The sequence below is a fragment of the Clytia hemisphaerica genome, unplaced genomic scaffold, assembly GCF_902728285.1.
Source record: "Clytia hemisphaerica strain Z4C2 unplaced genomic scaffold, Clytia hemisphaerica genome assembly, whole genome shotgun sequence".
NCBI lineage: Eukaryota > Metazoa > Cnidaria > Hydrozoa > Leptothecata > Clytiidae > Clytia > Clytia hemisphaerica.
Genome location: NW_027103816.1, coordinates 67,819 through 85,307, shown reverse-complemented (window position 1 = coordinate 85,307; position 17,489 = coordinate 67,819). Strand labels below are relative to the sequence as shown.

Genomic DNA, 17,489 nt, shown 5'->3' with positions numbered 1-17,489 from the left:
ATAACTAACTTTCAAAGTGTTTCTGTTCAAGATTTTTCGAAATTTGTGTTTTTTAGGAAATTCTTATCGACGATCGCAAGAAATCTTTTTGCAACGTTAGTTTTGACATTCAAACTGAATGGTGGATTAAACCATATAATTTTTCGTTTTCTTGATCTTGGGCGATTATTTTTTCGTTTTTTGTAGGTGATTGATTCTTTGTAAGCGCTTGATTTAAGTGCATTGTTATTGTAGCAGGGCAGGACCGCTAGGGATGTTTGTAACACGACGTGATTATTGTGATATGGATGTGAAGTGTTCAAACTGAAATGAATACAAAGAAATAATTTAGAAAAATTGACAATTTGACTAAATAAATGAAAACTAGGAATGATGATGCTAATTAGTGAAAATGACTAATTAGTGAAAAATGACTAATTAATGAAAATGGCTAATTAGTGAAAAATGACTAATTAGTGAAAAAAATGTCTAATTAATGAAAAAATGACTAATAATCAAACAAAAAAGGCACGAAACGTGAACAAGGTAGAACCACAGCTGTGACCGCCAAGAAGCCTGAGCACGAACGTGCGAATGAGAATGCGGGCGAAACGAGTGCACAGCTGAGAGACCATGAAACCAGGGCACGAACGTGCAAATGGAAAATGAAGGCCAGAAAATGAACTGAACTGAGCCAAAATGAAAACAAGGCAAGGCCAATGAAAAGGAAAAGGACTAAACGAGCCAGAGAGCCTGAGCACGAACGTGCGTGAGTGCAATGAAAGTCCAATGAAAAGAAGAAAGTAAATGAAAATCTAAGTTTTGAATAAATATTTTTGTAAATTTTCTGAATTCATAAAAACTAGAATAAATGCTTACCAGATTGCCCAAGTGTAGTCACTGTGTGAAAACTGCCATGAAAATGTACTTCGAATGTGAATTGAAATTCAAAGTAAAATGATGTCAAAATGTCAAACTCAAAAACATGTCTCAACACCATACGTCTTATCTCTCTAAAAGCTCTCGTGTAACTGAAGTGCGAGTGACAAAACAGAAAATGTGACTATGGGCGAAAAGAGTCTCAAGGGACGATGACGTAATGAAATATGTATTAATGTTGCGTATATGAAATAATTGATTTTATTAATTATATACTAATGACTTTTGAAGTCATTTGAGAGTCCTTTAACACTGCCCCCGGGCAGATGCAAAAGTCACTTAGTCAAGTTAAACATTTCATTTAAACCATCCACCAGATCAACTTCATCCACTTGATGGATAACTACTAACTCACGAACTGCACGATTCGTCTCGCGGAACACGCTTTCGTTATGATTCTTGTACGCAACTTTGACTTTCGAACTTTTGAATCTCGTCCTGGGAATAACTCTCGAACGATACCGTACTGAGATGTGGAGTTGATGAGGGAGTCATTCTTGAGGAACAACACGATGTCGCCCACCATGATGTCTCTGTCGTTGATGAACCATTTGGGCTGATATGTGATTTTGGAACATGGTTGATCAGCCAGTTGTCAAACCAAGTGTCGAAGATTTCGGTGTTGGTTTGAAGGATTTTCGATGGATTCTTGGAAACGATGAGTGGTTCGGTAGGGCTACGATCATTGTTACGTCCAAGCTTGAGACGGTTCGGTGTGATGAGATCCATTGATTCGTAATCGGATACAATGCCATTGAGTGCCAAAGGCAGGTCGTTCATGGAGTTTGCTACTTCCGATGAAGTGTCTCCCATTGCAGGATCGATAGTCTCCTTCCTTGGAATGATTTGTTGATTGATGATTTCACTTCTCGTATCTTACGTTCAACCTTTCCGTTATAATTATGTCCGCCGACAGGGCAAACTTCGAAATTCATCTTGACGTCGACGTGAAGGCGGTTTTTGAGATCTTTGAACGAAATCCTTGAATCGTCACAGCCTTTGACCATTTGGCTGCCTTGATCGATGAACATATTCATTGGATAACCGTTATCACAAGCGAAGCGAGTAAGGGAAAGTAGAAAAGATGGCGTGCTGTAGTCGTCCATTGTCTTGATCGAAATGGTGGAAGTTGTGGAGCAACAAAAGATCGTCAACCAAATTTTGATCGTTTTGCGTTTGTTGAATGAACTGTATGCTTGAAATGGTCCGGCTAGATCACATTGAGTGTTGTAGAATGCTGGTGCAATCGTCATGCAGGAGTTTTGGAATCTTCCCATCGAACCTTGATGCGTTGTTTTTCGAGATAACGACACAGTTTGCAGGCTCGTTTGATCTTCTTTGTGACCTCACGACCTTCAATGATGTGGGCGACTTTGGATGCATAACGTAATGTCGATTCGATTCCCGAGTGCTTGACGGTCTTGCTGAACCAGTGAACCTCTTGTAAAATGGCGTAGGAAAGTGGTGAATGCTTTTCCAGGATCGGTACACAAAAGACAGTTTGATGGAGATCTTTCATGATACGAGTCATTGGTGTAACGATGTTGATATAACTAACTTTCAAAGTGTTTCTGTTCAAGATTTTTCGAAATTTGTGTTTTTTTAGGAAATTCTTATCGACGATCGCAAGAAATCTTTTTGCAACGTTAGTTTTGACATTCAAACTGAATGGTGGATTAAACCATATAATTTTTCGTTTTCTTGATCTTGGGCGATTATTTTTTCGTTTTTTGTAGGTGATTGATTCTTTGTAAGCGCTTGATTTAAGTGCATTGTTATTGTAGCAGGGCAGGACCGCTAGGGATGTTTGTAACACGACGTGATTATTGTGATATGGATGTGAAGTGTTCAAACTGAAATGAATACAAAGAAATAATTTAGAAAAATTGACAATTTGACTAAATAAATGAAAACTAGGAATGATGATGCTAATTAGTGAAAATGACTAATTAGTGAAAAAATGACTAATTAATGAAAATGGCTAATTAGTGAAAAATGACTAATTAGTGAAAAAAATGTCTAATTAATGAAAAAATGACTAATAATCAAACAAAAAAGGCACGAAACGTGAACAAGGTAGAACCACAGCTGTGACCGCCAAGAAGCCTGAGCACGAACGTGCGAATGAGAATGCGGGCGAAACGAGTGCACAGCTGAGAAGACCATGAAACCAGGGCACGAACGTGCAAATGGAAAATGAAGGCCAGAAAATGAACTGAACTGAGCCAAAATGAAAACAAGGCAAGGCCAATGAAAAGGAAAAGGACTAAACGAGCCAGAGAGCCTGAGCACGAACGTGCGTGAGTGCAATGAAAGTCCAATGAAAAGAAGAAAGTAAATGAAAATCTAAGTTTTGAATAAATATTTTTGTAAATTTTCTGAATTCATAAAAACTAGAATAAATGCTTACCAGATTGCCCAAGTGTAGTCACTGTGTGAAAACTGCCATGAAAATGTACTTCGAATGTGAATTGAAATTCAAAGTAAAATGATGTCAAAATGTCAAACTCAAAAACATGTCTCAACACCATACGTCTTATCTCTCTAAAAGCTCTCGTGTAACTGAAGTGCGAGTGACAAAACAGAAAATGTGACTATGGGCGAAAAGAGTCTCAAGGGACGATGACGTAATGAAATATGTATTAATGTGCGTATATGAAATAATTGATTTTATTAATTATATACTAATGACTTTTGAAGTCATTTGAGAGTCCTTTAACACTGCCCCCGGGCAGATGCAAAAGTCACTTAGTCAAGTTAAACATTTCATTTAAACCATCCACCAGATCAACTTCATCCACTTGATGGATAACTACTAACTCACGAACTGCACGATTCGTCTCGCGGAACACGCTTTCGTTATGATTCTTGTACGCAACTTTGACTTTCCGAACTTTTGAATCTCGTCCTGGGAATAACTCTCGAACGATACCGTACTGATATGTGGAGTTGATGAGGGAGTCATTCTTGAGGAACAACACGATGTCGCCCACCATGATGTCTCTGTCGTTGATGAACCATTTGGGCTGATATGTGATTTTTGGAACATGGTTGATCAGCCAGTTGTCAAACCAAGTGTCGAAGATTTCGGTGTTGGTTTGAAGGATTTTCGATGGATTCTTGGAAACGATGAGTGGTTCGGTAGGGCTACGATCATTGTTACGTCCAAGCTTGAGACGGTTCGGTGTGATGAGATCCATTGATTCGTAATCGGATACAATGCCATTGAGTGCCAAAGGCAGGTCGTTCATGGAGTTTGCTACTTCCGATGAAGTGTCTCCCATTGCAGGATCGATAGTCTCCTTCCTTGGAATGATTTGTTGATTGATGATTTCACTTCTCGTATCTTACGTTCAACCTTTCCGTTATAATTATGTCCGCCGACAGGGCAAACTTCGAAATTCATCTTGACGTCGACGTGAAGGCGGTTTTTGAGATCTTTGAACGAAATCCTTGAATCGTCACAGCCTTTGACCATTTGGCTGCCTTGATCGATGAACATATTCATTGGATAACCGTTATCACAAGCGAAGCGAGTAAGGGAAAGTAGAAAAGATGGCGTGCTGTAGTCGTCCATTGTCTTGATCGAAATGGTGGAAGTTGTGGAGCAACAAAAGATCGTCAACCAAATTTTGATCGTTTTGCGTTTGTTGAATGAACTGTATGCTTGAAATGGTCCGGCTAGATCACATTGAGTGTTGTAGAATGCTGGTGCAATCGTCATGCAGGAGTTTGGAATCTTCCCCATCGAAACCTTGATGCGTTGTTTTTCGAGATAACGACACAGTTTGCAGGCTCGTTTGATCTTCTTTGTGACCTCACGACCTTCAATGATGTGGGCGACTTTGGATGCATAACGTAATGTCGATTCGATTCCCGAGTGCTTGACGGTCTTGTTGAACCAGTGAACCTCTTGTAAAATGGCGTAGGAAAGTGGTGAATGCTTTTCCAGGATCGGTACACAAAAGACAGTTTGATGGAGATCTTTCATGATACGAGTCATTGGTGTAACGATGTTGATGCTTTCGTTTGGAAGAATGCGACCGGTGTAAATGAGTATACCGTCCACTTCAGTTGAGATACGTTTGTATTTGTTAGGGCTGACGAATCGAACCGCTGATTTGATGTGAACTTCCATATCGTCCAATTTGATGATAAGCTGATGATTGTTGGTATTGGATGCACGTCTTTGTTGAGCTAAATATCTAAGTTTTTGCAGATATTTAAATACGAGAGCAAGAATTCTGATAACTTTGGTGAAACGAAATCTGTTGGGGTCTATCAAGTATTTCGAGAATGAGTAGCGTTCGCTCACTTCGGCAGGAAGTGACGAATGTCCAGAAGTCTTCGTGAATGAATGATGTTGGTTGCTCTCGAAAGTAGCCTCTTTCTTCATTTGGGTAAGGTCAGAAGAGTTAAGAATAATCTGACTCACTTTTTTGATGGGGAAGTCCTTGACATCAGTTGTCATCCAGGAATCACCGTTGATCCATCTCGAACTGTTGTTGATGTCGAAAAGCTTGCAACCCGACGTGTTGGAAGGTCGGCCAACATTTGCTTTGTGTTGATGTAGTACCAATTTTCGGATGACGTGAAGCGTTTGATTTCAATGATTCGATTACGTACAAATGGCTTTAGAGTGATCTCGTCGTTGCTGATCCAGTGCAGATTGATTGTGCTATCAGTTAGTTTGATTGATCCATCATATTTTGATTTGAGTGCACGTCTGACGACCTCACCAGTATGGGCATTGAGCACAGCAGCAATGAGCTCTGCACGTGGTTGCGTTGTCGGTGAGATGACTTTGGATCTCGAGAAGATGAGTTGCGAGGAATATTCGCCATTTTTACGGAGCATTCGTGCGTAGATAGCGACAGCTGCCATCTGTTTGCTAGCATCCCCAAAATCGACAGTGTTGATGTTCAGATTGACTGCATCTGGAGGAACGATGGTTCTTTGATACCGGATGGTCTTGATTTCTTGCATCATGGTAAAGTTATCTTCCCAGATCGGTCTGAGATTGTCAGGAATGGCATCGTCCCAACTGAGTCCAAGATCGACAAGGCTGCGAAGATCAAGCTTGAATGAAGCGGTGATGGGTGTCAATTTGCCAGTGATGTCGAATATTTCACCAACTTTCGAAACGCAATGACGTCGAGTGAGTTTTGATGGTATTACACCGACTTGAATGGTTGGCTTTTTACCACGATGCTTTTTGGCAAAATTTAATTCGGTTACGTCGATGGCAATTTGATCTGATTTCGGATACCAAATGAGACCACCAACGCCGATTGATTCTCCATCTTTGGTCAAGGATGCTGGAGGATCATCACCACTGAATGTGAAACCTTTCAAACCGAACCCTCCCCGACTGAGAGCGATTTCCATTTGGTCGGCTCGTTGTTTTGAGGTTTGATCATCAACTTCACCAGACATGCAATCGTCGACGTACAAGTCTTCGTTTACGATTTGGTCAACTTCTGGGAATTCCTCTTTCGACAAGGATGAGGTTTGACGAATGCCTCTTTCGGATTGATTGCCACTTGATCGCACACCGTATATCAACGTCTTTATCACTTTCTCTTCAGGTGGCTGGTTGATGTCGAGTGTGTCGTGCCATAAGTATCGTTGGTAGCACCAGTGATCAGAGCGTAGCTTGACGGAATTATACATTTTGGTGACATCGGTATGGAAGGCGGATCTGTGAGTGTACCACCTGATGAGGATTTCCACCAATTTGTTCATTCCGTTGGTTCCTTTGGCGAGGATTGAGTTTAAGCTATATCCACTATTTGTTGGCTGTGATGCATCGAACACAATTCTGCATGGCGTTGTTAGCGAGCTGAGTTTCCATATAGCCCGCCATGGAATGTAGTTTTGGATAGCGTTTGATGACAGTTGATCTTGCTGGTCCTTTGGGAGATTATTGACGTAATCATCGTGTCCAAGTCTTTGAAGCTTACGTTCGGATTCTAATACATCTGACTTGTCCTCTGGATGACGATTAAGCTTTGAAACTTGTTGATTGTAGACTTTCAGTGCCCTAGAACGGTTGGGCACCAAACGAGTGATGGGATCTTGGATGAATGGTAGTGTTGCGATCGTCACTTGCTCGTCGGATTTTACGATGATTGATTTATTGATGAGTTCTTGTTCGACCTCTTCACGAATGCTTGTTGCCTCTATTGATCCATTGGACTTACAATCGACACAAGAACGACATTTGGTGCAACGATAGGTAACTTCACTGCCGGCACTTTCAGCAATGTCGAACGTTGATTGTTGGCCAGGATACGAGTTGTTGGAGACTTGGTAGGTGCGAGTTGTGCACAGAAGTGGAACGTCTGGGTTGAGTTGGTAACCAGTTTGATAAAGTCTGAATTGTTTAGAAATAAAATCACTCTTACCAGTCCTGTGGAATTCATTGTTGATCATGGTGAACAATTGATGAGGACCACCAATAACTCCACGACTGCCACATGAGCTGCGAAATATGGATTGGTAAATTGTTAATCCTGAAGGCATCTGGAACACGAACTTTGGGAAATAACGGAGGTATCTGATTCCAATCATTAAATCGACGTCTCCTCCAATGGTAGGTGGTAGCTTTGGAAGTTGCGATGGATCACCTCCAACTTTCTTGTAGGCTTCGTGGACGTCATGCTCGACTTGGCCGTTCAAATGGTAGGTTGGAAATGTTGAGGTGATTTTGTCCAGTGATATTCCAACAAATGTTGCATCAGATCCGTCATGGGTTGGGATCTTGACTGAATAAACGTTTGTTCGTATTGGAGTTGTAACACCTCCGACTCCACCCAAGTTGATAGGAATTTGGCACTGCAATTCGGCATCCAATATTTGACTGATGACGTACGAACGATGAAATCGTCACATCCAGAATCGTAGAAAATCAGATACGGTTTATGGTTGATGGTGACTTCTTGAAACTGGAAGATGGCTGATTCGTCCACAGAGTCCTTTGGTGATCTGGTTTGGAATGATGAAATTGCAATGAAGTTGGAGATGTTTTTGGAGAACTCTGGCATGTTGTTACGTTTGCTGATGCACCTCTGCTTGAATCGCTCGAGTTGGTTGACATTTTCTTGATCCCTCTTGTGCTCTTCACAGACAAGCACGTGTTTCTTGATGGTGAAGTTGTCATGATCTTTGTGTCTGCATATGAATTGACGTTGACATTTACCTTCCTGATGCTTGCCAGTGTCGACGTGGGCACCAGGGAAGAGACATTGGTGACACAAATGTTTACGTTTTAGGATGGAAAAGCGTTCAGAAGGTGACATATCTGGCGAATTCCTTGCAGACAAAGTATTGGATCAGCTTGTTTCCTTTTGGTCCAATGGTTGTTGGATGATCCTTTGAACCACAAATGGCGCACTGAGTTTGATCGTCTGGAATTGGAATTGAAGGATCTCGAATGCTTGGATGCGAATGCTGACCTCTTGGTGGCTTGTCAGTATCTAGCGATGTCAAGAGTTGCTTTTGCTGTTGAACTTTTAAGTCTCTCTCTAAAAATTCTATCAGTTGAAACCAAAGTTCTTTACCCTCTAAATCTTGGTCACAAATAGACTCGAACCATCGAGTAGTTCTAGAGTCACCAATCAATTTGTAGAGACGTTGGATTCCATCACTGTTGTAGAGTGGCTTCAATGTTGTGTTGTTCTGATAATGACATTAGGTCTTTATGAGCGAGATGATCTTAGAAGAGCTTCAGCATTTATCCTGAAGGCATCTGGAACACGAACTTTGGGAAATAACGGAGGTATCTGATTCCAATCATTAAATCGACGTCTCCTCCAATGGTAGGTGGTAGCTTTGGAAGTTGCGATGGATCACCTCCAACTTTCTTGTAGGCTTCGTGCTCGACTTGGCCGTTCAAATTGTAGGTTGGAAATGTTGAGGTGATTTTGTCCAGTGATATTCCAACAAATGTTGCATCAGATCCGTCATGGGTTGGGATCTTGACTGAATAAACGTTTGTTCGTATTGGAGTTGTCACACCTCCGACTCCACCCAAGTTGATAGGAATTTGGCACTGCAATTCGGCATCCAATAATTTGACTGATGACGTACGAACGATGAAATCGTCACATCCAGAATCGTAGAAAATCAAATACGGTTTATGGTTGATGGTGACTTCTTGAAACTGGAAGATGGCTGATTCGTCCACAGAGTCCTTTGGTGATCTGGTTTGGAATGATGAAATTGCAATGAAGTTGGAGATGTTTTTGGAGAACTCTGGCATGTTGTTACGTTTGCTGATGTACCTCTGCTTGAATCGCTCGAGTTGGTTGACATTTTCTTGATCCCTCTTGTGCTCTTCACAGACAAGCACGTGTTTCTTGATGGTGAAGTTGACTCCACCCAAGTTGATAGGAATTTGGCACTGCAATTCGGCATCCAATAATTTGACTGATGACGTACGAACGATGAAATCGTCACATCCAGAATCGTAGAAAATCAAATACGGTTTATGGTTGATGGTGACTTCTTGAAACTGGAAGATGGCTGATTCGTCCACAGAGTCCTTTGGTGATCTGGTTTGGAATGATGAAATTGGAGATGTTTTTGGAGAACTCTGGCATGTTGTTACGTTTGCTGATGCACCTCTGCTTGAATCGCTCGAGTTGGTTGACATTTTCTTGATCCCTCTTGTGCTCTTCACAGACAAGCACGTGTTTCTTGATGGTGAAGTTGTCATGATCTTTGTGTCTGCATATGAATTGACGTTGACATTTACCTTCCTGATGCTTGCCAGTGTCGACGTGGGCACCAGGGAAGAGACATTGATGACACAAATGTTTACGTTTTAGGATGGAAAAGCGTTCAGAAGGTGACATATCTGCGAATTCCTTGCAGACAAAGTATTGGATCAGCTTGTTTCCTTTTGGTCCAATGGTTGTTGGATGATCCTTTGAACCACAAATGGCGCACTGAGTTTGATCGTCTGGAATTGGAATTGAAGGATCTCGAATGCTTGGATGCGAATGCTGACCTCTTGGTGGCTTGTCAGTGTCTAGCGATGTCAAGAGTTGCTTTTGCTGTTGAACTTTTAAGTCTCTCTCTAAAAATTCTATCAGTTGAAACCAAAGTTCTTTACCCTCTAAATCTTGGTCACAAATAGACTCAAACCATCGAGTAGTTCTAGAGTCACCAATCAATTTGTAGAGACGTTGGATTCCATCACTGTTGTAGAGCTTGGCTTCAATGTTGTGTTGTTCTGATAATGACATTAGGTCTTTCATGAGCGAGATGATCTTAGTGAGAGCTTCAGCAATTTTGGATGGATTTTTAAGCCTCCAGATATTTTCGAGACTGGATAGCTCTTGCAGTTTATTGTTCAATAAAATGTTTGTGTTACCGAATGATGACTTTAGACGTTTCCAGATTTCGTCAATGTTTGTTTCAGCTTTCACAATTGACAGGGCTGGATCCTCTAAATAATTGTTGCGAAGAAGGTCTGGCATGTAGCATCTTGGAGTATGGCGTTTGTGGAGCTTCTCAAACTCGGTTTGGAATGAGTAAATGTCTAGTTTTGAGTCGAATCCACTGAATTTCTGCAGTTTGATTTTCAGGATCGAATCTTTGAATGTCGAGAGTTTATCGATCTCTCTGTCGGCAAGCTGCTTTTTGACGTTGGTTGAGAAGGTTTGAAGAGAAGTAATCAAACGTGAATACTTCTGCTGTAGCATTGTGACTGATGGCTCCTTAGTTGTCCCAGTTGTGTCTCTGATAAGGACCTTGAGTTCGATTGCTATCTTCTCCATTGACTTCGTGATATCAGGAATATCTTTGCTTGCAGATTGGACAACAGTGTCTGTTACTTCATTGAAATCGATGGAAAGTTGGGATTCGATTAATTTTAGGGAGTGGTCAACATTTTTGATGGAAAACTCGATTGATTTCGATTTTGCCTCTTTAGATGAATTCTCGACGAATTCTCGTTGATCACGTTTGGTTTGCTTTGCATCAGTGATGTACATTTGGATGCTGGAGATTGCTGAGTCGTAGGATTCGAAAAGCGTTTTGTCGATGGAGTCATTCGGCACTTTGATGAAGAGGTGACGTAGAGTTGATCTCATTGATCCAATTTTTGAAATGTTGTCATCGATCTCCTCTGGTGGTGTTAAACCGTCAATAGCAGATTCAATGATAAAGTCTTTGATTTCCTCCAGGATGAGGGTGATTGAGTTGATCACATGTTGAAGCTCATCAGCCACGACTCCTGCAGTGGCTCCGGTGAGATCAGGTTTGAGATGCTTTGTACCGTCCTCACTGAACATTTTGTAATCGATACGTTTCTTGGATCGTAACAGCATGAAGATTGTTAATGGTGCGACATGATTGGTTTGAATGAGTTTCTGATTGAATCGAGATTCTGTTTGAATGTAGCAGGGCAGGACCGCTAGGGATGTTTGTAACACGTGATTATTGTGATATGGAGTGAAGTGTTCAAACTGAAATGAATACAAAGAAAATAATTTAGAAAAATTGACAATTTGACTAAATAAATGAAAACTAGGAATGATGATGCTAATTAGTGAAAATGACTAATTAGTGAAAAAATGACTAATTATTGAAAATGGCTAATTAGTGAAAAATGACTAATTAGTGAAAAAAATGTCTAATTAATGAAAAAATGACTAATAATCAAACAAAAAAGGCACGAAACGTGAACAAGGTAGAACCACAGCTGTGACCGCCAAGAAGCCTGAGCACGAACGTGCGAATGAGAATGCGGGCGAAACGAGTGCACAGCTGAGAAGACCATGATACCAGGGCACGAACGTGCAATGCAAATGGAAAATGAAGGCCAGAAAATGAACTGAACTGAGCCAAAATGAAAACAAGGCAAGGCCAATGAAAAGGAAAAGGACTAAACGAGCCAGAGAGCCTGAACACGAACGTGCGTGAGTGCAATGAAAGTCCAATGAAATGAATAAAGTAAATGAAAATCTAAGTTTTAAATAAATATTTTTGTAAATTTTCTGAATTTAAAAATGTCAAATAACTAGAATAATGCTTACCAGATTGCCCAAGTGTAGTCACTGTGTAAAAACTGCCATGAAAATGTACTTCGAATGTGAATTGAAATTCAAAGTAAAATGATGTCAAAATGTCAAACTCAAAAACATGTCTTAACACCATACGTCTTATCTCTCTAAAAGCTCTCGTGTAACTGAAGAGTGAGAGTGACAAAACAGAAAATGTGACTATGGGCGAAAAGAGTCTCAAGGGACGATGACGTAATGAAATATGTATTAAAATATATTTAATGTTGCGTATGAAATAATTGATTTTATTAATGATATACTAATGACTTTTGAAGTCATTTGAGAGTCCTTTAACAAGCGGTGGTGGAGGTTTTTCTTCCAGTAATGCTATACTATGCTTTTGAGTGGTGGTGCTTTACTTTTGCACCTTTATCCAAGTCTCAAGAATGCTCTAAGGGATCGTTAGAGCTCATTAACAAGCCCGAAAATTTCCCAGCGCTCGGCCAGCAGCTAGCCCAGTGGTCCAAAGTTCAGGCACTGTGGATCCCCTGATCGAATACGATCCGGTTCAGGTCTACTTAGAAATTTTTGACCAGGTTTTGATATTTTATGTTTTTGGGGTGTAGATTCTGAAAAAAGTGGTCCGAAGTCCTGAAAAGTTCACGGGAAGGCTTTAGAGGGGGGGGGTCAGAACTCGTACCAGACCAGCTTGGAGCCCCCGGTGGGATGGAAAGCAGTGAGACGTTTCTACAACTCGTGAACCGCTTGGTGCTGACGTACACCTTCAGCCAAGTCTAAAAAATACTTTGAGGGGTCCCTATTGAGCTCTGGACCAAGTCAAACTAGCGAAGGAATGACATCCCTCAGAAAATACACTAGCGCCCGGCTAGAAGTTGGCCCAGTTCGCCCAGTGGTATAAGGCGTTGGGTTCACGTACTAGGGATCCCCAGTTCGAATCGGCTCAGGGTCACATTTTAATGTTTTATTCAGGTTTTGTTTTTTCATGTTTTTTGGGTGTAGATTTCGAAAAAATAGGTCCGAAGTCCTGAAAAGTTGACGGAAGGGCGCTAAGGAACCGTAAATGACCCCCTCCACTAGCGCCGGACTGGGTGGGTATCATGAATTGAAACTTTCTGGAGACGTCGAGCACATCGAAAGGGGAAAGCATGCCAAATTTCATTGTTTCACTGTCACTGGTCGCCGGGCTACGGGCCGCGAAAGGTGCGCTGCAGAACGTCCCCGTAAGGACGATTGCCAGGCCGTACGGCGTTTTCAGCCGGTCAAACTGGCTTCAGGCATCTCTACCGAGTGGAGAACAAGCGTGCAAAATATCTAAGACGTAGGACCAAAATTGAAGACACAGCACCCGATTAGATTTTGCCTTAAGTCGGTCTGGACTATTTTCAGAATTGGTACAGCGCAAGACAGTGTTCCCCTTTTATCCGCAATTAAATTATCGAAAGTTTGTATGGTCTGCCCAGTCTGCCTTGTCATACGGTGTAAGTTCCACGAAGAGCCCATGTAATGCGCATGCGTAGACTAAAACCCTAAGTCATTATTACATGTGATATACCAGGAGAAGGCCTGTCAGCCTGTACCCTGTGTCCTGTATCATATTTTTCGAAGTTTTGGTTTGTGTTTGCAATTTTTAATTCGTTAGTGTTTGCATTTTAAGTTATTATTGTTTGCATTTTAGTTGTCAGTGTTTGTAATTTCAAGTTGTTAATGTTTGCTTTTAAGTTGTTAGTGTTTGCATTTAAGTTGTTAGTGTTTGCAATTTTAGTTGAAAGTGTTTGCAATTTTAGTTAAATGTGTTTGCATTTTGAGTTGAAAGTGTTTACAATTTAGTTGAAAGTGTTTGCAATTTTACTTGAAAGTGTTTGCATTTTAGTTGAAAGTGTTTGCAATTTTAGTTAAATGTGTTTGCATTTTAAGTTGTTAGTGTTTGTAATTTGAGTTGAAAGTGTTTGCAATTTAGTTGAAAGTGTTTGCATTTTAGTTGTTAGTGTTTATAATTTTTGTTTGTGTTTGTATATTTTAATATGTTTGCATATATGGGCCACTGTACATAATATTAAAAAAAAATCTTTCAATTTTTCAAAAATGCAGTTCCGCTAAAAAACCATTTAAAGATTCTCCGAATTTCATTAAAGTCCCTGGAAATCTATCAAAACACTTTACAATTTGTTTTCGCAAGAAAGATCTTTCAGCTCCCTGATTGAGCATGCGCTTGAAAAGTTCTGAAATTCTGGGCAGAACATCTTAAAAAAGAAGAGTGCATCTAGCAATGCGTAGGACCTCAGAATATATAGAACTGTAAAAGATAATTGATGGTAAATTACTATCTTTATGTGGCATTACATATCAATAATTGATCAAATTCCAAAGACTATTTGTCATAATTTTGAAAGTCCAATAATAGGAGATGTGATCGTCATCATTTGGTTCCCGTCATATCTGACCGGCCCTGATTTACGGTCAGCAGGTAGAGTCTGTAAGTCTGAAAGCTTTTCCGCTGCTTTGCTGGATTCCCACTGTCAACCTCTGCACGCTCTGTGTTTACAAGTTTTCAAATCGAAGTAGCGAGCTGCGTGCTAATGGAGAGTAAACCGAAAACTAGTTTATCCACGGTTGATGGTTTCTCAATTTTTTAATTCGGACCAGCTTCTTTAACAGAAAAATATTTTCGACCGACTGACCGAACGACCCACCTTTTTAAAGTAGAAATGATGGGAACCAAACAATTTTTTGTGAAGCAAACCAAACCACAACCTTGCCGATACACAGAACATTCCGTTGCAGTTTGTCAGGTGCGCAAATATATGGATAAATCACTGGACAAAAGTCCACAATTTCACCGAACATCCAAAGTCATTTGCATTGAGTTTAATGAACCACGTATTAAAAAATACACAATTTCTCTTTCACACCAAATATGAAAAAAAATCCGTAGTGGAACACGCGTGAATGTGATCTATTTGTTATAGACAGGCAGCTGAGGTCACAAAAAAATTGGGTGGGGAGCGAACAATCCCAAATCAATTTTTAATTGAAAATATACAACCTAAATATCTAGAAACCCTCAACGGGCGGTTAGGCGGCGGGCATTCTCTAATTCTCCATTCTGAGTCCGGTCCATTGAAATGAAAACAAAAGTTAAAAAGGGCGCGCTATCAGTAAAAGTTATCGTGACATGTTATGACAGAAAGTATGATTGATAAACTTGGTGGAATTATCAAAACAAATTTGTTGTCAAAGAGATTTAACAGTAAGTGAAAATACAGGCAAGATATCAACAAGTCCCATGTTGCGTACTCGTCCCAAGTTGGAGCAGTTGATGGTACTAGACAGTCCGGTGTAGTCCGGAAAATTTAATGAAGAAAACACCGGACAAAAAATAATGCTGGAATGTCCGGTGTATTGGCAGTGTCGTCTGAAGCCAAACACGTCCAAGTCCAAAAAAACACGATTGCATCCAGTCTTTATCAAATTTAGACAGTAGCTGTATGTACTTTTGTATACTTTATCAAATTCCAATAACATTATAACACCATCAATCCCCCCTCTAGAGTCAAACAAGAAAAATATGTTTTTATTTCAAAAACTACTGTAATAAAAAGCAAAAATAAAAAGTATCAGAAAATTCAACATAAACAAAAACTTGAGCAAACGGATTTAAACCTTCATAAGATGTAGAAAAAGAATCCCCTTGATGAAAATCATGTGTTTGATTTGCCAAGTTAAAAAAATAAATGACAGCTATTGAAGCTTGCAACAGATTCACACTGGAAATACTTTGGAACAACACTTTATCGACTTATCGCTTGAGCCGCCATCTTGAAACACCACATTATGATCTGTAAAAACAACACACGCTAAAAGTACCCAAAAAGTTAACCCGATCGGAAGAAAGTTTAGAAATCAAAATGAGATCGGGAGATCGGATTTTTTTTGGCGTCTTATGGTGGAAAATTTTACCTATTTGAATGCACAGCTTAGGCTGACAAATAAGTAAAACTTGTCCGACCCACAGCTCCTCGTTCAAACGGGTATATTATGAGCTCGTGACTCCAACTTTGTACCTTGTGGGCGCATAGTGTCAAATTTATGATTTAAAAATCGAGGTATTCAAATCTATTCATTAGAATAATCTTTTTTTTAAGATCTTCGATCAATGGTATGAGCAGCAAAATGACCATTTGAGGGTTGGAACAAGCCCTCACTTCATCGAAACTGATAAAGAATATTGTGAAGTGCTGGAGAGAAAAGTTCTTTTCATTTTAATCACCTAATTCGGAAAAGTTTTTACGTCTAAAGTAGGATCTTTTAAGATGTTGGAGAAAAATTTTCTATTGAAGACGTACCAAAATTACTAAAATATACTTAATTTAAATTTGAATTGGTCAAAATTTTACGACCTAATTTTTTCTCTAATTCTTACAAAAAATGCCTTTCTATGGGATGCAAAAGTGCATATCACTCGTTCAAATTTAGAACAGCGACTTCAATATTTCAGGATGTCATTTAGCCTGGGTATCCAGACTCAAAATTTTGGAAAAAAACTGTTACCGCAAAATACAAAGTTTTTTAAATTTTACAGTCTGGTGAAACTAAAAAAAGTTGGGTACTGTTTGTTTGATACTGCCTGTGAGTGAACCCTTGTTGACAGACTATCAAAACTTTGCAAACCCAGGCAGACACACATAATTAACTTACTATAAAACCTCAAAAAACTTTCAAAACTACTTTAAACTACATCAAAACATCAGCCACACTTATAAAAGCTCCTTTCCAGTCCCCATTTTGTTTAGAAATGAAACTTGTGTCTTCATTTTCATTTGTTTATCTTTTTTTGCAAGGTCAGCTTTTTCAATAAATTATGCGCATGCATAGAAAAATATACGAAATTCCGCGGAAATTCTGATCAGTGACTGGTCACATATTGGCCAATCGGATACACTCGCATCAGATGGGTTATTTGGACTAGACCGTAAACCAGAGACAAGATTATAAAAAACTAGACGGTGAAATAGTTTACGGTCTGGATATCCAGGCTAGATGTCATTGCCAATAACTTTCTCAATTTGAAAATGTAGAATAGAATTACAGGTGCATGTACCTCAAAATATACAAAAGCCTAAATTCTTCTTTAGGTTGACCTATGTAATGGTTTTTCATCCTGGGTTATCATTTTTGTTACACTTTTACAACACTTCAAAGTTGACATATGTTTGCATATGCGTACGTCAAAATATACAAATATATCTGTAGTCATACACATTTTTTTTTATTAGAACACCTAAAATTTGGCTGAGCCTGGATGTGCTTATTTTTTTAGAAATGTTCAGCCTAAAATGTTCTTAAATGCGTTCCTAATTTTTCAGACTAATCTGAATCGATAATATCATGCAAAATAAAAAGCACTTAAAATTGGTAAAATGTGGACAATATTTGATTCTCGATTTAAAAAAATCCATTCCTAAGTTCGGTTAAAACTGCTTTTAAATAGAACTCCAGAAAGGATAATATTCAACAAATATCGGTTTGATGCTTTGAACT

At 39.6% G+C, this 17,489-nt stretch overlaps 1 protein-coding gene across 1 annotated transcript; it reads right to left on the bottom strand.

Moving 5' to 3' along the window:
- Nucleotides 1-1,706: 1,706 nt before the first annotated feature.
- On the bottom strand, nucleotides 1,707-2,171 carry LOC136806643 (uncharacterized). Its single transcript, XM_067063228.1, has one exon. It carries the CDS (start codon nucleotides 2,169-2,171, stop codon nucleotides 1,707-1,709), a length of 465 nt encoding a protein of 154 aa, XP_066919329.1.
- Between the last annotated feature and the right edge of the window lie 15,318 nt (nucleotides 2,172-17,489).